General features: G+C 38.5%; 1 protein-coding gene across 2 annotated transcripts in view; it reads left to right on the forward strand.

Moving 5' to 3' along the window:
• TTC7B (tetratricopeptide repeat domain 7B) overlaps positions 1 to 26,575 on the forward strand; it is a 121,454-nt gene extending 94,879 nt beyond the window's left edge. For both annotated transcript variants that reach the window (XM_071557676.1, XM_071557677.1), the window contains one exon: positions 25,579 to 26,575. In XM_071557676.1, the coding sequence (XP_071413777.1) occupies positions 25,579 to 25,800 (222 nt within the window). In that variant the 3' untranslated portion in view covers positions 25,801 to 26,575. The remainder of the gene's footprint in view (positions 1 to 25,578) is intronic.
• Positions 26,576 to 27,313: the final 738 nt, after the last annotated feature.

The raw sequence follows: 27,313 nt of genomic DNA on the forward strand, positions 1-27,313 counted from the left end.
AGTCTTTTTGTTCAGAAGTAGAGGCTGGTTTCTGCCTAGGTGCTTATGAATTATTCAGAGACATTTCTTGTGCATCCCTGAGGCAAACATAGGAGACAAAAGATCAGATAGGCAGGCAGTTCAGCAGAAGTTTTTTGTTTCGCCTTTTCAGCATTTCAAGATATTTCAGCCTGCTGACAAATGCCAAAAGGTTCCTTTTCCTGAAGGAGCAAACAGTCAACCCAAAGCAGTGCAACTCAGTGAAAATGAAAGCTTATGTTTTTCTGGGTATCTTTTTGCCCCTCCTTTGAACCCATCTTTGAATAAATAGTGTGTAAACATGCAGTGCTCTTTAGAATAACTGAGAAATGAGCTCTGGTAAGAGCCATGTTAACAGATGAAAATTATTGAGCTTCCAATTGAGCCTTCCTTTTTGTGAACTTTTCTGTTTGAGTCCAAGCTGGAAGGTAACTGTTCATTTCATTGGATTAGCCAGTCCTTTCTAAGGATGCTTATAATTTTAAATTTTGTTTCTAAAAGCTTTCTCTGCTATTCTAGACCTTTTCTGTACTAAGATACTGTTTTAAGCAGATTCTGAGAGATTTATCCTGCTTAAATACAAACATGAAAGACATATGCTATAAAAATACTTGTCTATGTAATTTCATGTAGGGGAAAAGCACAAGATTCTATATCCTTGCTGATCTTTTGACTATTGCAAAAAGTGTTTTAAGGAGAAAATTTGCAGTGTTTACTCTTGCCTGTGTGTATAGATGAGTATCTGTACATCCTAACACTCTGTGTATATCTACCTATTTATTTCAGCTATAGGAACAGCATTGTGGAGGTGCCAGCTGAAACTGAAACACTAATGTTAAATATTTGTATTCACAATTCTAAGCTGACAGTTGGTTTAGGAACAAAAGTTTTGTGTTAAAACCTTTTCTGTGATTAATTTAATATTTTCAAATTATTTGATTTAGCTTTCTAGCAATGCTTAGAAAGTAATATAGAATGCTACTGTTTCCACATAAAAGATACCTTAGAGCTTAGATTTATTTAATAAGCACTGGTGAATTTCTTCTTAGAGGGGAAAATACCAAGTATAGGTCATAATAACTTCATGTATAAAATGCAATAAAAACCAAATAAGATTTAAGGATGACATGAGTTCTAGCACATAGCATATTTCTACAGCCCTGCTCCTCCAAGCAGATTCACTTGAAAGAGTTGAACCTGCACTCAAGTTTTGAAGGATTTTTTTGATTTTGATTAAAATTTTGGAATTATGTCTTATACTCAGTAAAATTTCCTGGTGCTAACTGATTGGAAATCTGAATATTTGATTAGAGATAGTCTTTGTAGTTGTCCAGAGAAAACCAAAAGCTGAATAAAATGTTTGTATAAATTTGTATTAACAGTGGCATTGGAAATAGGTAAGTTTTCTTCTTTTATAATCTATCCTTTTAATGATGTTACATCGCTCAGGTAAGAAAGATGAAAATTTAAATTTTGAAGCATTACTATTTTTCATTTTGGCCATAGGTGTGTCTAAATACTTGTTCCAGAATATGATATAGTCTTTCTACACAGAAGCAACCGTATTAATCTAAATTACTGAAGAAATGTGTGAATAAAGACCAGAAAGGTTGTGTTTGTGGCTTCAGAACTGTAGTCCTTCCTCCTGTGACTTTCAGCCTGTACTGTGCTTTGGAGTTTCTGCATAAAGACTCTTGCATTTGTGTCTCATGCAGACTCCACATTCTGTTAATGCGACCATGAAGACATTCTCTCTGCAAAAGTCTAATTTATTAACTGAATGGAGTCACTTTTTATTGTCTGGCATCAGCTGTTAAAATACTGCATTTTTCCAAAATTACAATTTTCTCAAGAAACAAGGTCTTATTAATTTTGCTGTTGTCTTTAAGGTCTTCACTAATTTACTCCTGTTTCAAGAGATTTACTAAAATAAAAAGCAGGAGGTCTTGGCAATGATGTGAAAATTGGAGCAGCTAAGAGTGATGTAAGAGATCTGTTTGCCAGCAAAATGATAACCATAAATGGGAGGGTTTGGGGGGAGGCTTTTGCCTTATTAATGAAATGCTTAAGACAGTGTAACACCAAATGTTGGGGACTTGATCCACGAGTAAATGTGAAATTGTTTAGCTATATTCTACTTGCCAAACTTGAGAATGGAACTGATTGGGTCATACTTTTGCATTACCCAATATGTGAGCTATTCTAACAGAGAGCTGGCTGCAGGGGGCAGCATGTTTGTGTTCGTGCTCACTGCTCTTTCTGCCCCTTCTAAAATGTTGGGGGTTTATTAATTAAATCAGCCAAATGAAAAAACTAGTTCTTTCAAAGAGAAGTGCTGTTAAAATTGTCCTTAGTTCCTTGTGCAACTCAATTATTTTTCATGGAGGTAATGTTTAAATCCATCCAGTCATTCGCTGTATTCTGTTGAGCAAAGCTCATTTGAAGATCTCAAGTGCTATTTGTTACTGTTTGTCACTGACTGGAATTTTCTTCAAGCCAGAGGTTATACTGGCTTGCTATTTGGCTGGCTCTGACTGCTCTGATGTCAAGAGGGAGGCATTAACATGTCAGTATTAATCAGGTGTGCTCCACAGAGTGCAGCAGCAATGCTTTGAACAAACACAGTGTCCTTTCTTCTTTTTAAGGGTTGTGTAGTGCACTGAGGAAAAAAGCTCAGAATTGTGTTCTGAAGGTTTGCAATGCTTCAGTTTGTGTTCTGTATTTCAAATAATTTTTTTCACACCTAATGAAACAAAAATTTTCTTTAATTGCTTAATTTTAAAATTATGATTCTCAGTTCAATTCAATGTCACGTGCACATGGTTGTCACCTGCCTGATTTTGACCAGAATGGATTTATTTGAACAACTTTCTCCATTCTCCCTACCCTTTATCACCACCTCCAGATTTCTGCGTTTACTGCTGCCTTCCTGCTTTTGTCATTGTTTTCCTCCCCTGTGAAAAGAGAATAAACACTCTTTTATCTCCTGCAGTCAGAGTGCTGTTATGGAAAGTAGCCCTTACTGCTGACGTCCGAAAAGTCCAGAAACGGGCCATCATTCAGTAATGCCTGAAATGGCAATGAATATTTCAATTCATTGTCCAGGAAACAAATTGTGTATCTCTGTCAGGCTGAAAACTTCTTAGCTAAATGTAGCTTTGACATGAAATGGTTATCCAGTATTTGTATCTTGTTACAATCCCAGAAGACTGTAGTATTTTTTCAATATTAAGTAATTCATCTTAGCACTTGCCAGTTAATCCTATTAGTATCTTAGTTTCTAAGAGTAGAAAACTAAAACAGAAAAGGAAAAATTACTTAATCAGCTTGAACTAACTTGAAGCAGTGAGCTCCCATTTACTCGGGGAAGTCTGACTGTGTTGATTCCCCAGGAACTGTTGGTCTGAAAGTGGTATTTTGGGACTGATGAAACATAGGTCCTGCTTCATAACAGACCTTTTCACATTGCTCTGCATGTACTCCAAATGGCTTTAAAGCAGCTGTGGCAGGGGCAGATCTTTCAAGAGGAAAATACTTCCACTCCTGGATGCAACTTGTCTGTGCTGTCCTCAGCTGTCGTCCATTACAATAGGAATATTCCAGCTGGGCTTAAATTAGTTGTTTGGTTTAGACAGTCTGAATCTCTGAAGACGCAAAATCTCTGACTTTGTGCAGCGTGCAGAGCTGCTGCACTGAATGGAACTGGGCTAAGATGAGGAATGGAAGCTGTTGAGGTGTAGGATTTATTTGGAGTCCAGTAGCAATGCTTGAAGCAGCTTTCAGAATACAGCAAAAAGCTCTCAAGTATAAATACCAGGAGGGTTAACTCAAAAGTAAATAAAAAACCCCAAAACACTTCAAAGAAAGTTTCAGAAAGCTGGGGTGATTTTTTTTTGTTTGCTTTTGTTTGGGTTTTTTGTTTGCTTTTTGAGGGAGAGGGGTTTGTGCGTGGAGGGGAGGGTGTTTTTTGGTTTTCGTGGTCTATTGTTTGGGGTTTTTTTACATAAGGATTTTTGCCTGAGATGCTCAGCTTTAACTTTCTGTTTTCATCTGCTTTCATGTTATCTGTGTGATAGATTTTTCCACAGTTTATCAATTCAGGCTCAGCTTGCTAGAAACCATTTTATTTATCACTTCTATTTGTTCCCATGTAAAAAATAATGGAAAATTCATTAGTGGTAGATGCTGGCAGAAGGAAGAGATGCTTTGGCCAGAGGTACTCCTCTTTATTTGGCAGGTCATGGATCATTCCATGTTTTTACTGTATTGTGTGGAACTGATAAACTCCTCCCCATCAGATAATTCACCACAATTCACTGTTGCAGCAGGTCAGTCTGCAATGTGCAGTATTACTCCAAAGTTGCTTCTCTTTGCTTGGAGGACTTTAAGAATCTTTGTTTTCAGGTCTTGAAATATAGGTAGTATTCATCTCAAGCTTTGATTCACATTTTATAGCATCAAATCCTTTAATTGGGTTCTATTACCAAAACTGAGCTATTATCCATTTAATATACAGCAATTACAGGTCAAATATCATCATTTTAAAGTAGCAAGCAGGTGTCATTTCAAGTGCAAGGAAAAAAATTCAAAGATCACAATGGCCCAGTCTGGAGCAGGGCTTTGGTTTTGCTAGACATCATAGCAAAGCATCTGAGGAGGGATTCCCTGCTCTGTGCTGCTGCCAGTAATGTGACAGGCAAAGTGCAGGGGAACAAGAGCATGATCATGTATTACTTGTGTAATGGAAGGGAACAGTGTTGCAGATACACATGTAAGATACATCCACTTGCCAAAGAGATAGTGGGGATGTCACATCCTTGAAGATACTCAGAATTGGACAGGACACAGCCCTTGGCAACCCACTGGAATGTTTGGATCCAGAGTTCCCTTCCTCCTTCAGTCATCCTGTGATTCTGGGAATGTAAGCACGACAAGCTTTGTGGATAGAGGGAATGATTTCTGTTAGAAAACATGATGAGAAACATTTGTCTGTGGACAAAGTCTTACTACAGTTTTCCTGTTAGGAAAGACTTTCTGTACTTTTAAAAGTGGTAAAAATCTATAAAGCACAGATTGTTTTCTTTCTTCTCTCATTTCCATGGTACAATACCCATAGCAATCATGGAAGGAAGGTGCAAGAGACTGTTTTTTTCAACTGTATTAACTTACCTTACATATATGCATATATGATATACACATATGTATATATCCATATCTTCTCTGCTACAAATTGCCTTAATATTTTGAATACCTCTTACTGTCTGTATACAGAAATGTCAGTGGCAAAACACTGCACTGAAAAGCCTCAGTTGGGATCTTCACGAATTGAGTTTCTGGGCTTCTCTTCCTCTCTTGATGGTTTTCTCATGGGAAGTTCAAGTATACCTTCATGATCTGCCTTGAGACTTCTGTAGACAGAGATGTGTCTAATTTTATGTAAAGAAAACAAAATATTTATGACTCTTTACTCTTGTTTACATGGAAACTATCTCTGTGTTTCATAGTCCTAAGTAGAGGTGATGAACAGACCAGCAAGCCAGTAAAAGCATCTGATCACAGCATAATGAAAAATTTACTTTTCAGGCTTTATTTTTGGTAGGTTTTAGAAATGCAGAATCTCTATGAAAAGTGTTTCCAGAGTCCTTCCACCTCCTTATGCATTTTACCCCCAAAAGGTCTGAATACATTGAAGTCATTGACAGGTGGATTTTGTTGATGTCCCTTTTTGCCCATGCCTTTTGATGGATAGTTGGCCATCTAAAATAGGATAGAGGGGAAAAAACATGCAGATTTATACTAATGGAAAAATACCAATGAGGAAAACTAATTTAACAGAATGTTAATGTCAGTAGTCTTAGTCCCAGTAATTCAGGATATGGCCAGGAGACCTCATGTCAGTAAAGTGCTAATAGTTGTTCTTGATACTTAAATTCTCCTTGTTCAAAAAAAAAAAAAAGAAACAAAAAGGAAAAGAGAGAAGGCATGGAAAAAATTTGAAAATGTGTGCTCTTCCCTATTATCCTTTATAATCTCCTACATCCCTTTTCATGGCTATTTGCTGGTGCATTTTTAACTTTTTTGTGTGGTTGCCTTTCAATATGAGAATTGCTTTGCAAAACACTTTTTAAATTAGGTCATTCTGCTGAAGTATGCACTGAGCTAATTATGATTATTTTGCTTCCCTGGGCATTTTTGAGCTCATTGAATTTATTAAAGTATTACTTTATAGCTGAAGCTGAGAACTTATACAGCAATAAAAACTATGTAGCACCTGGTGCACTTTTGCTTGTAGGTAACATCTGACATCTGATCATTTATAATTGAATTTCATATAATTAATAAAGAAATTTTTTCAGGATTTATTTGGAGGTAAATACAAAGAATGCTAAAAAGGCTTTGTGAGAGCAGCAATCCTCAACTTTAAATGAACAAGAAGGATTTTATTTTCCTTTCCCTGTGAAAGGTACTGTTGTAGAATTCTATAGGTGAGAACTCTTAAACTACAGAGAAACATTTGAAGCATCAAGTCATCTACAGGTCTCTTTGTTTTTCCTGCTGTCCTGCATAACTTTTCATCCTGGTAAAATACCACTAAGTGCTACCATCAACAGCCATCTGAATGAGACAGCCCATTCTGTGAGACATAGTTGAGGTGTTTAGTAAAGGAGAGAGAAACTTGAAGCACCACTGCCAAGTGACTGAGCCCTTGCTCTTTATCGATCTCTCTTACAAAAATGTATTATTATAAAATTGCACAAAAGTTGTCAGAGCATGTATTTTGCTATAAATCTCATGCAGTTCCCAGGTGCATTTCTGGTGCTCTGGTGAAATTACCTTTTGCTTTACATCTGTCACAGGGGAGCTCTACTTGCTTTGGCAAGAAGCTGTTTCCTGAGACAACAGACTGCTCTTGAGAGGACCAGAAGTTACCTAATCAACCATGATTCTTTTTTTTTCTGACTAGTAACTATAAACAACTAGTTCTTTAATACTGTGCTTTATTTTATCCTTATCAAGCAGAAAGTGGCCTACCTTAATGCAAAACTAAACATCTGGAAGCAATTGTCCTTTAGGAAATTATTTTAATGCTCACTTTTTCCAGTGTTATGTCAAGCAGCTGCGTTCACCTGATAAGTTGTCTACTCTGGTTCATTTTGTTCTACAAATCTCCAGTCTGGAACAGGCTTTTTATGTCTCATTCTCTCTTCAGCTGATCTCATTTTAAATTTTATTTGAAGAACTCTTTTGCATATACTGAAGCTCAGCTTCTCTGATGGCTGGTTTTGTGCTTAGCAGTCCTTCCCCTGCTCATGAGTCTGCAGTTTAAAGATGAGTCGCACCTTGCATTTTGGAAGGATTCAACCAAATTACTATATGTGAGTAGCATAGTGTATTTTCTTCAAGGTAAGTTTTCTTCAAGCATATACTGTGTTTTCTTCTGTAGGATGAAGAATTGGCCTTCAAGGGTAGTAACAGGCTATTTTTATTTCTAATTTTTTTAATCTAGATGAACAAATTAGTTACAGAGAAAGCAGTTATTTCAGTGAGCTTTAACTCATGGGAAAATCAAAAGTGTGTTTTGTCCAATTGTGCAAACTGTATTCCTTTCTAAGATGTGATGGTTATTTTTCCATTATTACTCCTCTTTGAGCATATTCTTTTCAACAAGTGGCAACAAATGGTATGAGGAAAATGACGTGGTGTTACTGTTCTTCAGAGAGCTGCTATCTCTTGATTTCTCGTCAGGGAGAGGGGACATGGTGTTTGGATTTGTGCTGAACACAGGGTTGATAATACAGAGATCGTTTTGGTTTTGATGGGCAGCACTTACACAGAGCCAAGGCCTTTTCCTCTTCTCACACTGCTGCTCTGGTGAGGAGGCTGGGAGTGAATGGGATGCTGGGATGAGACACAGCTGGGACAGGTGACCCCAACTGACCACAGGGATATTCCAGACCATCTGACATCATGTGCAGTACATAAAGTGAGAGGAAGGAGGAGGAAAGGGGTTTTTCGATTGATGACATTTGTTTTCCCAAGTAAGTGTTACATATGAAGGGGGCTCTGCTCTCCTGGAGATGGCTGAACACCTGTCTGCCCATGGGAAGCAGTGAATTAATTCTTTGCTTTTCTTTGCTTGTGTGTGGCTTTTGCTTCTCCTGTTAAACCATCAGGAAACAGACAAGTTTTCTGCCTTTTGCTCTTCCAGTTCTCTCCCTGATCCTGCTGGTAGGGAGTGGACAGGTGGCTGTGCAGGGCTTGGCAGGTGTTCAGCCATCTCCAGAACAGGCAGCAGCATCAGTATTCCCACTGCCTCCTGAGGGGCACACCTGTGGCGTGTGCTCATGGGTTTTGACTTCCAAATGATTGGCAGACTCTAGGAGGCTTTTCCCTTACAGTATTTAAATTAGGCCTGCCACTGATGGACTTCTGTTTAAATGTAGGTGATTAAATAATTTCTCTCATTTATCAGTGAAAATTGCATCTTTGATAGTTACTGCCTTTGCATGCAGTTTAAGTAAAGGAATATATGGCACCTCCTCAATAGTCATTTCAGCTCAGCCATGTAAAATGTGGTCCTTGTCTCAAATTCACTGCAGAATTTCAACACTTTTAAATAATAAATCAGTTCATTTACCTACATCTCTCTTTCCTCGAGCCCTCTTCCTTTCTGGAAGATTTTGTCAATATTGCCTTGGATTTGTTCAATGAATATATTATTTCATTGCAGCTGAGCTGCTTGGCAAAGGAGATGGCTGTTTGGACAGCAGACTGGTTCAGAAGTATCTGTGGCATCAGTACTTATTTCTGTGTTTACTTTTTGATCTGGTTTTGAGAGCTGAGTTAAACTTCGCACTATTTTATAGTAATGTACTGTTATAGGTGATAAAGGTAAACTACTTCCATAAATCTTTGTTTCTTATCTGCTATTTTTAGTTGGTAGTAAGTTTGGAATTCAAGGAAAGTTAACTTCAAACCAGCACTAAATATGAAGTCTGTAGATATAGAGATCTTAAGGAAAAAGGATTGATGTTTTTATATAATGGGTGGTGGGTTTTTTCTCAGGTGTTCTGCTCAGGTCTCGTCCTACAAATCAGATTCCTACCTGGGTTTAAACAAAAAAAAGTTAAGTCTTCTTTTATGCCCTTGGGGGAAGTTGAAAACTATTCTAACCCCTCACATGAATTATCGAGTGTGTCTGTGGCTCTTGCATGTTTATTTGTGTGTAATGAGAGTCAGGTTTGGAGAGCTAATGTCATAAATCTCCTTTTTCTATTACGTTGTTTGTATGCTTTGTAATTACCATTATATGCAATAAATACAGTTTTGAGTAAGACTTCTAAGGCCAGCTTTTTCTGTGAGAGGAGTAACATGCTCTGGGGAAGATCAGTTTTTGGTGAGACGTGGAAAAACAATTCTCTGCTCCCACTCTGTGATTATTGGGACGTAAACAAAAGTGGGTAGTTTAATACCTAGAAGTGTGTCAGAATGGTAGTAAATATTATTGTCCAGAAGTTGAGTTTGAATGTGGTTTTCTACTAAGATGCACTTACCAGAGTCTTGGGAAGCTAAAAAACCTTTCTCCATAACACTACATTACAGCCTCTTTCTGCTAATCTCTGATGTGTAGTTTATACGAGCATTGCTTTTTCACGCAAATCTGAGAAATCTTGCATTGTGATAGATGCTGTTGTGATGCTTCAAGGAAAGTGGCTTTCAAGAAACAGCTCTTATACTGGACTTGAAGTTGCTTTTAGAAACAGCTTTGCTTTCTTAAGACCTGGCATAGAATTGAAGGAAAAAGAAGTATTAGCAGAACACTGAGCTGTTAAGGCAGAATGCTCATACTGAAGAGCCACGTATGTATACATAAAGCATTTGACCTGGAAAAAATCTTCAGTCTTTTAGTACTGCTCAGATGAACCAAGCGAAGCAATTCATTAGCAAAGCACTTACGTGGCAGAAATAGGAAAACATGAACATTGTTCACGCTGTTAAAAGCTAAGCACTGCAAGGACAGACACTGCCCAAACCCACTTGAGCAATATAGCGTGCTTTAGTAGGCCCATTAGGATGCAGACATTTGATTCTTTCATTTTTTTTCTGAATGCTTTGATGAAAAATCCCAGAGTTCTTAAATGCTTTCCTCTTATTCCAGGAAGTAAATTTCATAAGTGAAGTTACAATTTTTTTTTATGGATGTATCTGAAATTAACATGTGAGTTCCATTTTTTTCTGAGTTCTAATTCATTAATTAGTCTTTAATCACTGATGCTAGTGAAATGATTTATTGCAGCTCAGTGTGTTCAGTCTTCCTCAGCCACTACCAATACACTTTTTATATCTCACACATTGAACTTATTGTTTAAGACAAATGTTAGAAAATCAGGCATAGTAAATCATTATTTCATTCTCTCCCCAGTTTTATCTGGACAGAAGAGAGAATGATGTAAAAAAAAATAAAAGACTTTTGCAAGTATTAGAAAAATAGAGGCAGGAGGAAAGACTGCCAAGGCTTTTTAATTATTTCAGATTTGTATTAGGTATCAGTGAGTACACACGAGAGTGAGTGTTTGTAAATTCTTGATGCAGCAATATAAGGCACAGTAATTAGAAAACCAAACCAGGCTTCACTGTGGTCAGTGGTCATGGAGATAGCTCTTGAAAGTTTACTTTTTAAAATTATTCCAGAACATAACATAACATGTTGTGCTTCATTAGCTTAGTTAGCTATGTTATTGATAGCATAACATGTTTAGATGAAATAGTGAATTGTGAGTGATATAAAGACCTTAACACTAAAGGGCTATAGAAATAATAGAAAACTCATGCAGATTCAAAATTTATTCTGTCCAATACACAGTGCAAAAATGCTTTCAGAGCTCTAAATCTACATGGACAAATGTTGTGTTAGGTAGCACTTTGGAAAAACGATTGCCATCTGTCAGAGGTGCTCTGACCTGCTAAAAGAAAGGACTGCTTCTGCCTTGGTTTCTGAATTAAAATGTCTCTCATGGTAAGTGGGTTTTGCTTAAAATAATTAATTTCAAATAAAGACATAGTTTTAGAAGCAGATTCTCTCATTTAAAAACAACCCCTCATTTTCTAAATGGGTGGAATTAATAAATTAAGTCTTTAAGATATTGTTATGTGGTTACAAATGTTCAAAAGACAAGCAAGTGAACCTCTATCAACCGCAGAGCCATTTCAATTTCCATTTTCTTCATGGTGGTTTTTGCAGTTTGTCCTGACGGCTGACAATAACTTCTTTGGGATTCTGCCTGGTTTTTAATTTATGACCATTTGAAAAAGTGATAGCCACAATAGCATTGGAACAGATGGTATTATGAGGGTCACAGACCCAAAGACTTACCAGAGGGCTATGAAATGCTATGACACAAATGCAGTCTGTGATGATGCTTTGTCATATTAATTTGGTGCTTCGCCACAAGTTGGTAGGTTACAGTTGCCAGAAATAACTGCTCTTGATATAAAATCTAAAACAGTATGAAATGCTGCCAGATCTATTAAAGTAATTGATGCATCAAACTTACTTTCCTTTAAAATTGTGATATAATAGTATAAGCAGCTGGTGATCTCTTGAAAATAAATGAGGTAGCTTTAGCCTGGGTGTCCAAACTTGTCTCATTTGCTGCAGAATCAAACCCTAACCTTCCTAAAATTTAAGGAAGTTTTATTAGTAGGTGCAGTCTTTATGCCATGTGCATTACATTCTATTTAATGTAGCATTTATATCTGAATATTTTTGTGAAGATAGAATTCATGGATGTTTCACACAATAGCTAGTAGGAATGTTTGTATCTCAACTCAGACTCAGCAGCTCACTTAAGTTCCAGAATTCCCACCTTCCCTACCAAACCCATGCTGTTTCTGTAGTTCTTATTCCTTGAAAGTTTCTTCCCTGAAAAGTGGAAACTGCCACTGCATTTCACTCAGAGAGCATGAACTTTCCAGTGTGCTTACTCTGATCAAATCCTAGCTTTGTGAGGGACTGCCTTTTCTGCCATTCTTGTGTCCTTCCTGCCAACTGTGCTCCAGCGAACTACAAAAGTGACTCAAATGGACAAGGTTCTGGACACTCTGGGAAGCAGGGCTCAAATTTATTCCAGCTGCCTGTCAGCTGAGAATAGTAAACCAAAGGAAAGCACTTAGGGAGAAATAGCATTTGGAATTACACTTCTTCTGCAGATTCCAACCTTGTGCACAAATATATTATGCAGTTTGGAAAATGGATTTCAAGAGCCATAAACCAACCACAGCATACGATTTAACATGTCAATCAGTGCAGTGATGGATATCCACTTATAAAAAGTCTGTAACTGCAATTCATATTTTGCCTCAATCTTTCACAGGAAGGTGATATTCATCATGGATAGCAAAGGTAAAATTACTAGTTGTTATAGTTTGAGCTGGCAAAATGCCAACTGCCTGGTACCCAGTCAAAAAGTCCACTCCCAGAGCAGGAGAGTGAGGGAAAACAGCAGAAACGAGGCTTTAAACACAGTGAGGTTTTTATATTTATACAGAGAAGAGGAGAGCTTAACACAGAATATGAAATAGCACATAGTGACAGGAAACAACAACAGGCTCACCGAGGTCGCCCCAGCTAACAGGTGAAACTCCAAACCAACCAAACCCCCTCCCCAGAGGAAACCTCCCAGCGAGAGGGAAAGAGGAATTAACAGGAATGTGCTCACGTCCCCGGCTAAGCAGACGTGCCAACCGGCAGGAGGGCCTGATATCAGCAGTCAGGGAGCGGGAACCGTCCTGGTCAGAAGCATGGACCGAAGAGAGCAGAGACTCCTCCCACCTTGCTTGTTATACTCCCCGACACTTCCTGATGATGTCAGATGATATGAAATACCTCTATGGCTGCTTAAGTCAGATGGTACCTGTCCCCTCTAATCTGTGTCACAACCTTTGAGGCCTGCTAAAAACTGAGGCCTAAATGGGGACCTATGCTGACTAAAGCCAAAACTACTACACTAGTGGAAATGAAAGTTTAAAAATGGTGGCAAATACTTGCTGGTGGAATAGTATGGAGGAGTTGACCAGAATTCCGGAAGAATTAGTTGGTGAAAGAACTTAGACTTCACTAAATATTACTGGGCTAATGATTTTAGAATAGTTAATAGAGTACCTCTTTGGGAAGAACAGTTTCAGTACAAAGACCTAAGTTTGATTAAAAATAAGACTTGGAGGCTCTTCAGTGAAAGAAATATGACAGCTTTCACAAACATAAAATATAAGAGAAGGACTGAGCGTGAAAATGGCTGGGGAGGACAAAGAACTGGGTAGTAGCTGGTCAGAGCAACATCTCCGTTTTTCTAAAAGAGCTGCATCTTCGTTGTTCATGAGCTAGCCAAACCCAGCGTGAGACATCATGTTGTCCCATTTATCAGCATCATCATCTCAGCAACAGTGTAGTCTCAGCATTAATTTTGTAAGCCTACAGATTTACCCTTCCCTTGTAGAAGATGTGGTGTTCCTGCTCCCCTGTTTGCTTCATGTTCCCAAAATAGGGAGACTGCCATGCCCAGTAAAATGAGTTGAGGCTGGTCAACAAGGCAAAGCCCTCGGTGTGAACTGAAGGCACAGGTTTCACTTGGGGTTTCTTCACAGGCTGTTGTAATCCCACCTGACACAGCTGGATGGCAAACCCAGCCTGTAGCTTTGCCTCAGTGTTGTCCCTGCACACCGTGAGCACTGCGGTGACTGCACTGTAGCACTGGAAAGTCTCCACAGCTGTTCCTTGGAGGAGCAGGAAACTTTCCTATGCTCCTTGCAAACATGAGAGGGATATGCATTATCCAAATAAGGCCAAGTGGCATTGGTGCTGAAACAACTGAAAACAAACCGGGTAGTGAAAAATTGGGGAAGATGATTTGGAGAGGATTCCTAGCTGTGGAATTCGACACTGTGGAACAAGAAATCCTGTACTAAGGTTGTCTGTAATGACAGGGCATACAAATGTTTGACCTAGGAGGGCTCTTCTGATCTGATGTTAACTAAATGGAAATTATTTTTGGCATATTTTAAGTAAAAAATTAATGATGATCCCCAAAAGGTAGTTGTGAGAAAATGTGATAGGCTTATATGGAATTCAGCTGAAAAATGTAAGTGATATTTCAGGTATATTAATGTGTTTGCTTTTAGATCAGTATCAGCAAAAGCTTATTTTTTGAGGTACATTGATGGTATTCATAGCTTTTTTTGTTATTTTGTAATTTTTTTCCCAAAAAATGCTGCTGTTTGGGTTTATCTCATTAGAAGTCCAAAGCTTCTTTCTGTACTTTTCAGTATGTTCAACTTCTTCAGGTTTTGTGACAGGTAAGTCAGTATATAGAGAAGTGTTTGTTTTGTTTTTCTGGAAGTGCTAAAAGCCCTTGCTTAGCCAATGGTTAGGCTTTGGCTCTTCTGATCTCTGCCTGATGGTGCACAGATGGGAGAGTGTACACCTCCCTTCACACTGAAAAATAGCCTTGCCTCAGAGATGGATCTGCTGGCAGCTGTGCTGGCAGACTGGCAGGTTAGCAGCCTACCTGCAGCTCCTGCCTTTCATTGCAGAGTAGGGGGGAGAAGGGGTGTGTTCCCCTTCGTGCCAGGAGGGTCGTGCAAACTGCCCCAAGGATGCTTCTGCCAGTGCAGTGTCTGGAGCCTGAGGGGCAGGTGGCAGTTCATATCTGCTCTGTGGGGAAGGAAATCATCTGTTCCTGGGGAATGCTATTTATTAAGTCTGCATTAAAAGTAACCTCTTTTTCTTAGAGGTTACTGCAGTGCCATTATAGTGTGTGCTGCTGTGGTGTCATAACACTTTTGAAACAGTGACATTAGTCATAGCATATGTATGTACATATTTTTGTATGCAAAATCTCTTTGGGTAAGGGTGAAAGGAATAAAAATGTGAATAATGTGCTTTAATCTTTGAATCCCTGTTTTATTTTGGTAACTAAAGGACTGGTCATCTTTTATCTAATACTGCAGTTCTTACTTTGAATATTTAATACAGCATTTTTCAGAATATTTGAGAGAAGTGCACATGCATAAATGCAAAAAGGTTCTTCAGAAGAATATCGTTCACTTCTGATTCCTTTTCCATAGTCTCAAAAGTTCAGACAAGTACAGTTTCTGTAATATTTTGTACAAGCATGGACTACAAATACTAGCTTTCAATATAGTGACAATATAGCTAAAGATCTTCAAAGTGCTCAATTTGAACTCTGGACAGTTCTATTATAAGTTTTACCCACAGAGCCTAGAACTGCATCTGCAACTCTGGTATTTCTTTGATACGCAAACTATTCCCCTGACTTCAGATTGATTTCTTCATTAAAACATTTGGTCAATTTTTCTAATTACTATTTCCAGAAGCCACATACAACCAGTATGTTCAATGTGATTTTATAGAAAAACTGTCATTGATGAAAAACAGCTTCTTAGAAAGTCATTGGTCGCTCTTTCTAATTATTTATTCTTTAATTCTATCTGTGTTTGACTGACGGACAGAAAAACATTAATTGCTTGACATTATGATATATTTACATGGAGCACAAGTTTTCAAAACCAGGAATGATGAGATATATTAAACTGGAATCTAGCTTTAGGCAGTGGAGGTACGACACTGAATTCCTAGTTCTGAATTCCTCAGTTCGCGTGAAAAATCCATCTTTTGCTCAAATACTTGAATATTGACTCTGTGGCCTGACTTTGATGCTCCCCATTTGAAAAATCTTAGTCTGAGGTTTTCTGTCTCTCTGCACTTATATCATTTTTGAAGGATTCAGGGTTTTTTTTCCTCTTTTGGATATTGAAAGCATTTTATGTTAGTCCAAAGCTTTGAGAAACAGAAATACAGTTCTCTATCCTTCTGATCCTTTCTCTCAAAACTGGGCAAATAATGGCATCAATAATGATCCATTGGTAAACTTGGTCTTGCTTTGAACACAACCAGTGTTGAAATACAGACACAGGTCAGACTGATAAAATGGTAGCATTTCTTCAGTGAATATATTGTGATGGATGTATGTCTATAACTGTCTACATAGGGAAAGGGGTGAGTGTATGCATGACAATACACAAGAATATACCGAATTCAGGGCATTAGTATGGGCCCATTTCATAAACAGCACTGTCTGTAGCTGTCATCTCCAGCACCAGTTTCATCACAGGCGTATGTCCTTGAAGGATTTTATACATCTGGGAAATCCCCTTTTCTTGTTCCGGGGAAAGGTGATCAGGCACTGATGTGGCTTCAGTGCTGGGAAGGAGGGAAGGGAAGATACAGTCCTGCCAAGCTTCCACATGGAGACCTGCATACACTTCAGTGTCACCACACGGTGTCACACCTGGGATAAAATGTAAAACTTTTGCACCAGATGGCACATGCTCCAAATTTAGGACTGGCCATAATCTGAGGACTAAGGTTATACTTATTTATTCTCTGATACCAATGTAGTATTTGCCAGAGCTGTAGCCATCCCACTTCTGAAGGGAGGATGCTTATGGGTTTACTGTGTTGGTAAGCATAGCATATGAAATAAGACCTCAGTTTAATTTTCAGATAGATATAAAAAGTTATGTAACCTCTGCACTGTTCATTCTGTCCATAATATGTTCTATTTGTTTCCAGTGTGTTTGCTATAGTCAAACTAGTTCTTGCAATGTAGCCTGGTAGTCAGGCTATGTTTTGGTAAACTGATAGAAAAATCCCATAGAGTGTAAATCAAAATTACACCAATCTTAACAGGAAAATATGTCCTCCAAGAGCTTCCATCTCAGTGGAAGAGTATGATCAGTAATTTTAAGAAACAAACTTCAATTACGAATTTCTGCGTTACGGGCTCTGAGCAGTGAGGAGCTGAAAGGCAAGCACCTCCCTGCTGGAAGGGGCCACTCATTTCCCAGGGGGTTATAAGTACACAGATGCACCAACGACCACGCACGTTTGTTATTTCATGCTGGCATTGTGAAGTTCAGTGAGTAACAAAGCCAAAGTTGTTTTAAAAATCTGTTGCCAAGCAGTAGGTTTTCTCCTAGCAACAAGTGGTTTGCAGCAGGGGAAGCAATTGGATACCTCAGGGGGTATGTGAGCACTGGGGGAAGGGTAGGGAAATAATAAACTGGGCCTTTAGCGTCACACAGAGCACGCAGAGCAGCTTCTGGGTGTGCTGGACACGGAGGGAGGAGAGGGAGGGGACAAGGCAGAAAGGGACACATGGGCTATATTATGGGATAGGCTGTGAACGCCAATGGTGGCTGTGGGCACAGGTTCATACTTGTTCATCAGTCGCTTTGTTTGGTGCAGTGAGTGATCAACTGTATATTATTAGCTGATTGCTCTCGTTTAAAAAACAAAATCCATACTGAGCTGTTGGGAAATTTTATTTTGAGCATATTTGAAGAAAAGCACTTTTTAATATTCAAAATAATTGCTTTGTTAGAGAAAACTAGATAAGTAGATTTTTATTCTGCATTTTGGAAACAAATTACTTACATGTTGCAGTTTCTTTTCCAATTAAAGATGTAGTTGTAAATTATTATTTTTACTTTTAAGTGTTGTTGGTCGGTCCAGTTGGTTTTAAACCTTATAATATGGCCATCCTTCAAAATCCCTGCATTAAAATGCATCTGTGTCTGCAGACATAGAACTATGTTTACTCATCATTTTTCTGATGTAATGGCTTATTTTGAACTGATGCACCGTGTCACAATTTTTTGCACTTGCAGAAAATAGTTACTTATAATGACTAAACATGTATATGCCTTCAAAAGGAGCATGTAAATGATTTCTTATGCAAAGTCATACTTCCATTAGATGGACATGTTTCAGCACAAATTAGTCAGCTAAAAGGAAAATAAGAGAGCATAGTATATAAATAATGTGCTATTTCACTCTGTAAGTGTAAAATATTTTATAGAATACATTTAAAATATATATTTTTATCACAGAGTTTGGAAAATATCAGCTGCAGAATTTTACTTATTTTTCCATGTATCATGACAAATTCTTCTCATTTTTCCTCACTAACACTTCTGTTTCATTATTTTAGCATAACACTCTCAAGTCTCTGGTAAACTTTGATAGATTTGTTTAAAAATAGCAGCCACCTTAACACTTGCAAAACAGGCTGAAAAAGCAGCGTGTAACAAGGGGCAGTTTTGTGATACTAAAATTACAGTGCATATGGATTTGCATGCATTGCACACTGGGTTTTATAACTGTTTATGGTCGTAATCCCTGACTGAAGTTTTATGGATTAGATGGGGATGTTACTAACATTTCTGTGTGAATACCACCATGGAAAGTTGATTCTCTCTTAGGCTGGGACTTGTTTAAAAACAATAAGATAGTGAACTGGGAAAATTCCTGGGAAGTTGGATGCAGTGAGTTCTTTATGTCCTTTGTAGGACTTAATCATTATTTTGCTCACCTGAGTACCTCTGTACCTGCTTACACATTTGCAGCTGCTGGGCTTCAGCAGGTCATCAGCAAACAGGCAAGTAGTATTCCCTCTCTGTTCTTCTGTCTCCCTGCTCTAATCATTAAAAGCAAAATCAGGCTCTTTTTTTATTTTCATATGCTTGTAATGTTTTCTTAAAGCTGTTGTTTCAGCAAGGGAAACTTTTATCTCTAAGGGCTGTTTTTTTAGCTAAATAAGGTCTGTATCATACAAATTTAGAAGTTTTTTGGCAAACGAGTCGTGTAACAGACCTACTAAGAATGAATTAATATAAACATCATATCTGGTAGAACTAAAATTTCCATAGCTGGGGCTTCTGTAGGTCAGCAGGCTGCAATTCTTAAACATGGTGAGAATCTGGCACTTTTTTGCAGGTAAAGTCAGCAACGTTTCCTGTTCTCATACTGTCCATTTCTCCCAGTTACCAGTTTCTTTCTCTGCAGAGAGAGTTTAGCGCTGACACTTCAACATCCTCCCTGAAAAGGGCAAAAGTGCAAATGGACTTGTGGCAAAGTCGTCCCTGTCCCCGAACTTTAAAATTAATTTAAATGAATTTTGTTGCTTTGAGGACATTTGCTACCTCTGGTCTATATTTTCCTCAGAGAAAATGAAATTGTTCTTGATACCAAATGACTAAAGGTAAAAATCTGGTGTGGTCCTTCTGTCAAAACTCAGAACGGTTTATTTTCAGACAGGGCAGAGAAGTCATCAGACCTTAAGAAAACCTTCAACTCTCTTGAGACAAAATTTTTAGTTACATTGAGGAAACCACAGTGATCTTTGTAGTGTTACCTTTTTACTTTTTTCCAGTTATTTCAAGTATAGTTTATCACTTTATCATAAAGCTCTGGTTTGATGAGGCATAGGATGGGTGATAATTATGACTAATTGTTTTAAAGTTAGTTCCATGGAAAAAATTTGAATGTTACCTTATCATTTGCCTAAAAGCAAATAAAAATTGACCTTACCAAACTGCTCTAAATGATTAGTTTTAATCATGTTTTCAATATCAGAAATTAGTTATTTAAGTATTTTTCCATTTCTCTCTGGTGTTTATTTTTCTAGGTGTGCGTTTTCCATTGACTGTTTGGTTAACCATTATGAGAGGTTAATTTGCAAAGAGAGAAAGCCTGTTTGACAAAAAAAGATACCTTTGCAGTGAAAACTACACTACATGCTTATTTAAGCAATTATGACTTTATGCATTTGCTTATTGTATTACGTTGTTCAGATTCTGAGTGATATATTAATAAGTAATAATAATGCTTTTGCAAACTGAAGACTTGGAGAATGTAATGCTCCATTTGGAAATTCAAATTGATTTGAATGTTTTCCTTTTAAAAATGCTTACATTTAGCTAATGAAAAATACCTTAGTATGTTGAACTGCAAGGGAAAAATAACTATGCCAAAATATAACTTTGACAGGTCCAGTATACAACAAAGTATAATTCTGGCTTATTGAAAAATTGTAATGATTTCTTTTATTGTGCCATCACCAGAGGTTAAATTTTAAAGATATCTTCTTTATCTAGCATATAGATAGATATTAATGACAAACTGAAAGTTAACCGGGTGGAGTAAAGATTTAGATCCTGTTGAACTGCATGCTGATTAAACCTCTTGCATGCAGGTGTAATTTCCATTATGCATCTTTCCATTCCCAAAAGATTGTAACTATGCTACAGGGTCTGCAATTGTTTTTGAAAAAAAGCCTCATGGCTTTGAAGATCTCAGAGTCAAATAATTTTGTCATACTAGTTTTCTTCTTTCTTAAGCTTTGCATTCATTAGTTGGACATTTCTCTGCACCTGCTTCTTCAGTGTTACCCAATAAAGAGAAGAATAAAGAATAAGGAGAAAGTTGTTCTTACAACAAAAGCATCAAGTAGTAATATTATATAGACATGAAAATATTATCACTCTGCTTCCTCACAGTGCAGCAGAGGGAGACCCTGATACCAGAACAGGAGAGGTGGAAGCTCCCTGGGCCCTCCAGTCAAGTCTCCTCCTCATAACCTTCAGGGCATGAAAGCTCTTCCTGTAGGACTGTCTTAACACTAGTTTGCACCCTAATACTGCAAGGAGAATGCTGTTCCAAAATCTCTATGCTCCAATTGCCAGGAATGTTTTACCTTTTTATTTTTGTAAACTTACAGCAAATTTATACACATGTGTTTTCTTGTGACAACTTTATTCTCTAAAAAGTCGTTCTCTGTTCTGTTCTTTCTGCCGGTTTTATAGCAAGTACTTTCATCTCCTTGCAGGTTTTGATTTGCTACATTCATCAAACCAACTCTGTTAGTCTCCTCTTGTAAATTCAGATTTTTACTGATAATTTCAGTAGTCATTTTCTGTGTCTATTCCAGTCTGAATTACCTTTGTTAAATAGAGGAGACAGCACAAGATACCAGAGGAGGCCGTGTGTTGAACAGCTGCTGAGGTCTTGTTCTCTTTCTCCTAGAAACCTTTCCTGATGTCACTCAAGTTTTCACACGTTTTTTACACTGATAAAACCAGGTTCATCTCCCAGGCTGATTGACAGGTTTCCACCGTGCTGCAGAACTTGTGTTACTGTTGTGTTATTTTTTCCCCTTTGTTTTACTGACTCTTGCCATATTCCTGTTATTGAGTTCTCGTGATCAGCCTGTTGCTTTCTGTATTGTATCCTCTTAGCTTTTGCTTATCTAATTGTATCATCACTCTCATTATTCCTGTGATGTGTCATTAATTAAAACACAAAACATGATTAGTCCCAAGACAGTATCCAAAATACAGAATACATAATCCCCGTTCCTTAACACAAGTAAGATGACTAGAAAGGAAGGTTATTCAGCCAAATATTTTGGATGATACATGAAGATATTTCTGTCTATTCAGATTCAGTAGCTGTTTTTCTGTGCTGTATCTGTGTGGGTGTCTAGGAGATATTGAGTAATAAATAACAAATTACTCCTGTTTTGCCAACAGTGTCAAGGGCCTTCAGTCAGGATTGGGCCCTGTTTGAGAGTTGTAAAAACAGTCCTTGGACAGATGCTTGGATGAAATAAGCAAAGAATAGCACTTTTGTTATGTGGGGCAATGTTAAATTAAGTGTAAAGGGTATGACAGGGAGGAAAGACATTGGCCAGCAAAAAGGAGACTTTGTGACTCCAAAATGGGTGAGGAAATACTTTGCAAGATCTTGCAAATAACCAGTGGCAGAAGTTGGAAGTGCTTTCCCCCCCCATTTCAATTAATTCCTAAAGGGTTTTATCCTGTTGGGGTGTGAAATTTGTGTAGAACCTTGTAGTGACTACAGGACCTCCCTGTCACAGGCAGCACACAGTTGATTCTCTTTTAGAAAGCCCCTTCCAGGAGCTTCTGGAGGCTCTTGGAATTACAAAGTCCTTGTTAGTCCCAGCTGCAATCCCTGATTGTGGCCTGGACATTGTAAAGGGCTGTTGACCTTTCCTTGGGCAGAGAGCATCTGAACTCCACAAATCTTTGAGTATTGCTGATTATTCAAAGTGACTGGTATAAATATCAGTGGATTGGAGACATGAAGCACTGCTTTCACTTCTTGTGATGATGGCACAAAAAAGTCTCTTCGTTTCTTCAGAGATTCCCTTCACTTTTTGCCTGTGCCATTTCTGATTAGAGTTTTCTCTTGGAGTTTTTTCGAGTTACGAAATCAACCTCTACAATGTAGAACTGACTAAAAGAAAAATAAGATTCACTTAGAGAGTTTACAACATAAAGACAGAGAGAAAGTGGAAACCTTAACACACTCAGAGATCCGTGATTTCACAAAAAAATAAAATGAAAACAAACAAACAAAACCCCAAAACAAAAACAACCCCAAAAGAACCCCAAAACCAAACATAGGGTAAAGTCATAAGCAACATTTGTACTGAGCCGCAAAATGAAGAAGCCCACACACATTAGGGGCTTTTATAACTGTGTTAGAAGCAAATGTCATAAATTGATTGTTCTTCCATGTGAAAAAGATGAAATAGCAGGAAAGATCCTGCTTTCACCCAGCAGGATGCCAACAGTTGTCTTAAAAACCTCTGTCAAGTACTGCAGCATTCTGAAATGTACAATGAACAAATAGATTGCCTCAGATTTCTGTAAGACCTTAGGAACTTACTGTGTTTATCATCTTTTGTAAAATGGATGTGTCTTACGTTTACATTTCTTATTATTTACTGTATAACACTTTTCCTGCTTGATACAAGTTCCAAAATCCCTATCATATTTAATTTTTTTCGAAGATTATGTCTGTTTATGAAGAGGATATAGGGATAAGGCATTCTACTGAAGTTTTAAACTAACATGCCAAGGCTGAAGATGTGAGTCATATGTCACTTAGGTATCTCTGTGATGCCTCATGTGTTGTTCAAGCCCATCTCCAACCATAGAACAACAGACCTAACATTACTCTGCAGATAAATGTTGTCTGTACATCTGCTGCTAAATAAGTAAAGGGCAGAACTGGTAGCTTTGAGGTTTTGCTTCCTGTTGAAAAGGAGCTGAAAATACACAGTGAAGGATTAGGGTAATTTGTATTGATTTCTGCAAAGTCTTAGAGGAGTTTCGTTGGGGGTAGTGAGGAGGGTTAGTTGAGTGTTTGTTGTTGGTTTTAGTGGTTTGTTTTTTTCCAGAAGGGTTTAGCACCTAAAGCAAGCATGTGCTGACAGCTGGTAAACTGAAAGTCAGTTTTCTTGGATGGATGGTGGTGTGAGTTAGCTAAAGGATGTTGCTGCATGATAGACATGCCTGCTCCTTCTGCCTGTGGTCTGGAGTGTAATGCTTAATAGAGCAAAATCAGGCAAGGACTGTGAACAATCTGAAATGTTCTGTGCCTCAGAATTCTAATGAAGTCATCCAGGAAGGGGATTTACAAGCCGGACACTTACACTGTATGACATCTGGCCATCATTCTGAGAGAGAGTTAATGAATCAGAGAGTATTTTGTGTTCTTTCTCTAGATCGCTTGTTAGAGCTCAGCCCGCAGCTACTGCGACCTAATGTCACTGTCCTTTTGATGCTCTGCAATGAAGCAAGTCTGATTTTCTCTCTATTGGTTTTTGGAAGCAAAGCTTATTGTCCCAGGACTGCTACCTGAGGCAGGAATCTTCGTACTGTCCCAACCTGAGGCACCAGAGAAAGACTGACTTCTGGGAGACACTCCCTTGAGAAAGCTGTGCCCTCAAAACGTGAGGGTACAGGATGCAACCTGATTGCCCGTGCAGGAGTGGTTCATTCATTAATGCTAAATGGCTAATTTCAACACTAATGATTGTATTCTTAGAAAAGTGTAACAGCAGGCAAACAGCTAGTATTTGCCCTAGTTCTATCACCTGGAAATTCTCAGCTGTGCTTTTTGCCATACAGAATAGGGTAGATGTGTAACATGTGTCTCTTCCTGTGAACAGGCTCATGTCTGTAAAATTTGATTGGTTTCTTTGGTCTTGAAAAGAGCAGCTTGTAACCTTAGCAAGCAGGGAAACTAGTCTGGCATATTTAAGAAAAAAATTATTACCAATATTCAAAGATCTCACATGTTTAAGTAGTATAAAATATATCTGTGCCCCCCCAAAAGTAAGATATTTGAAAATAGAGAACCTTGTCTGAAAAGTAAGAACACTTAAATTTTATTAAGGTTAGGCATATTGCAGCCACAGCAACTTTATATATTCCATCTTCCTGCTTCATTTTTTGTAGTTTCGCATCTGACACCTGCCAGTCACTGCCAGTCACTTCACTGCAGGGAAAAAAACACTGACCCTGAGAGTTATCTGATTTTTGGACTGTTCACTTACTCTGGAAATGCTGACTCAATTGAGAGCTCAAAAAAAAATTGAAACTAGAAAATCCTTCTCACACCTTTATGTGAGAACATCTGCCAAGCTGATAGAAATTAGCCTGCATTGCATTTATTTATTTACTTACCAATACCATACAGCACTTTTATATTGTTCTTCAGAGCATGGCCTGCTCAGATGTTCTGTAGGATGGAGTTAGCAGTCTTGCTATGCTGAAAGTCAGCCTGGTGGGCACAATTCCAGAAATGTATGGTGGATTATTCAGGGGCTGCATAGAATGTCAGTACCTTCTAATCATTGGTACTCAGGTTAATAAGGATTGGAGGGACAGATGTACAGAGAGATATAAAAGAAATTGTGGTCCAGGGAGTGGGGGGTTGGGAGGGGAGAAGTCACAAGGACTCTGTAAGCACATAATCAGGATGCTTCTCTGGGAAACAAAGATTTGTGGTCCATATGCATTTTGCAAGACAGAATCACAATGTAAAAATGCATAGTATCTTTAGGATTATTATCATCCCAGAGTAAAGCTGTTTTATTGGGTCATTCCACTAGTTTCCTGGCATAGTAACATAGGTGAATGTGATGGATGGAGATTTTCACTCCCTCATTCAGCCCATGTCCTAGTGGGTTTGGATGTGCTGTGGATAGTGTGGTGTTGAGTTGGATCCCATCTCACAGAGGAAGATGAAGAATATGTGGCAAGGAGGCTCCTGGGGAAGTTAGATCCCTGCTGGTGCTTTGTACATTACTGGTGCAGTATTAGTGCCAGAATACTTCCCGTTTCACAGGTACCATGTGCATTCCAAGTACCATGGCTGTTGCTCATTGGGCTGAACTTGGTCCTGTTCTGTCCCCTGCAAGAGGCCATGGTGCTGTGTGTGTGGTTTCAGGTCTCATAAGCCACAAACTGGGTGCTGAGATGCACAGGTAGGATATGAACACTTCAGAGCATACACCTTAGTAGGACTTTAGGCAGCAGGAGTTTGCTGGGAAAGCAAACGTACATACGATTTTTGGTTGTTGGGTGGAGTTTTTGTTACACAGTTTTGTTTCCTGTCCAAAGCCACTTCACTCCTTGTTGTGTGGAGCAGCTTGCTGTACTCCTGTGTCAGGTCATCTGTTTTCTTTAATAAAAAAAAATTATATAGTCTCTAACACTTTGAGCCCAAGAGCTGCCTACTCTTATATCGCTGTTGTGACAAGTCATTTTTCCTTCATGGAAGCCCTACTGGCCAATCTCAACTATTTGCCCTCTGGTTTTTTACAGGCTCTGATCCTTCACCAGCTCGGGCGCTACAGCTTGGCGGAGAAGATTCTCAGAGATGCTGTCCAGGTGAACTCTACAGCCCATGAGGTCTGGAACAGCCTGGGAGAGGTGCTGCAGGCTCAAGGCAATGATGATGCTGCGACTGAATGCTTCCTGACGGCATTGGAGCTCGAAGCCAGCAGTCCCGTGGTCCCTTTTACCATCATTCCCAGGGTCCTTTGAGAGGGCATCTTCATCAACCGATTTTTGGTCTGACTTTTGGGTGAGGAATCCCAGTGTATCAGACTGCCTGGTAACTGGTTAGTTTGAGAAATTTAGAACTACAGGTAACAAACTCCAGTCTTTGGCAGGAAAGTGGCGAAAACAGTGAGGTGACACAACCTGTTGCTGTTGGTCTGAGAGGTTGGAATGGTGAGCCAGAACCAAATCACTCATATCGCCTGCATTTTTGCCCTGGTAGTTTCCAAACATCATTATATTGTTCATGGATGATGTGCCATATTTTGTTAGTGATACTTGAGTGTTACATAAAATTATAATGGAATCAACTACCAATTGTAGAATAAGTTAAAATTCAGTGGCAGAGCAGACTATTTTTAACAAGGCTGTTAATAAAACTGTTCTCTTCCTGCCTCTCAACCTCTTTTGGCCCAAAGTCAAAATGTGAATTTTCTGTTTCCATCTCTATTTTAGTCCAGGCCAGAAAATCAGTTGAGTTCTTATTTTTAGTTGTTAATAACTGTGATGTGTGGCTAACTGTTATCTAGAGCAAAGGCTGAGTACAAGAATATTTATATTTTACCAATGTATGCCTGTTACAAAAAAAATATATTAGTTATTTAAGTTTAACTTTTTTATGTGAATTCAGAGTTTATTTATCAATGGAAATATGTAAAAAGAAGCCTCAAATGGAATATTTACCGACATTCCTTATACATGACCCACACTTGGCTGAATGGGAAGATTATGTTAATAATAAAATGATTTTTAAATGGAACCTTTGCTGTGTCCTGACCAAGAATCAGGGGGAAATAGATGGCTTGTGAACATATTATTATGTTGTGATGTATCATTGAAGATGAAGACGAAAATTAAGTGTTTGAGACCAGTGTAGAGAAAAGAAGTTGCTGTAGTCTTTGCCAATGGCATGGTTATGGATTTCAGGTTTCCTTAAATCTTCACTACTCCGTTTTCATTCCCTCCACTCCAACCCTCCATGAAGCCAGATTACCCTTTCTCTAAGGTTTTCTTTACTGTCTTCATAGTTCTTTCTCAATATCTCCAGCATTTTGTATCCCTTGAAGGGAAAGTTGGCTGGTTCAGTAGACAAGTACTTGCTGGGATGTGTGGCTAAGAGTCACTGTTGCAGTGAATATTCAGGGTGTTCTGGTGTCTGCTCATTTGCAGCATTGGGCATGCTTGGAGCCTGGGAAGCGTTCCAGGTTCCCCATTAGACTGGGTGCTCCTTGGTATTTGCCTGATTTGTCACAAGCAGCAGTTTTGAAATGCTTAGCACAAGACAGCAGATGATTCAGGGAAGTAACAGCAAATGTTTTTCTTTGCCCCTGACCAGAGAGCTTACTCACCTCAAATATATGAAGGATCCTCACTGGGACACAGACTCCATGTGCTCCAGTGAGCATCTTCAAATGGCAGAAGACTTAAACCTGAAGCAGTTCTTCTGTTTTTCCCCTTGGCATTTCATGTGCCTGTTAGGCTGAGGCTACTTTCAAAT

Source organism: Pithys albifrons, chromosome 6 (genome assembly GCF_047495875.1).
Source record: "Pithys albifrons albifrons isolate INPA30051 chromosome 6, PitAlb_v1, whole genome shotgun sequence".
NCBI lineage: Eukaryota > Metazoa > Chordata > Aves > Passeriformes > Thamnophilidae > Pithys > Pithys albifrons.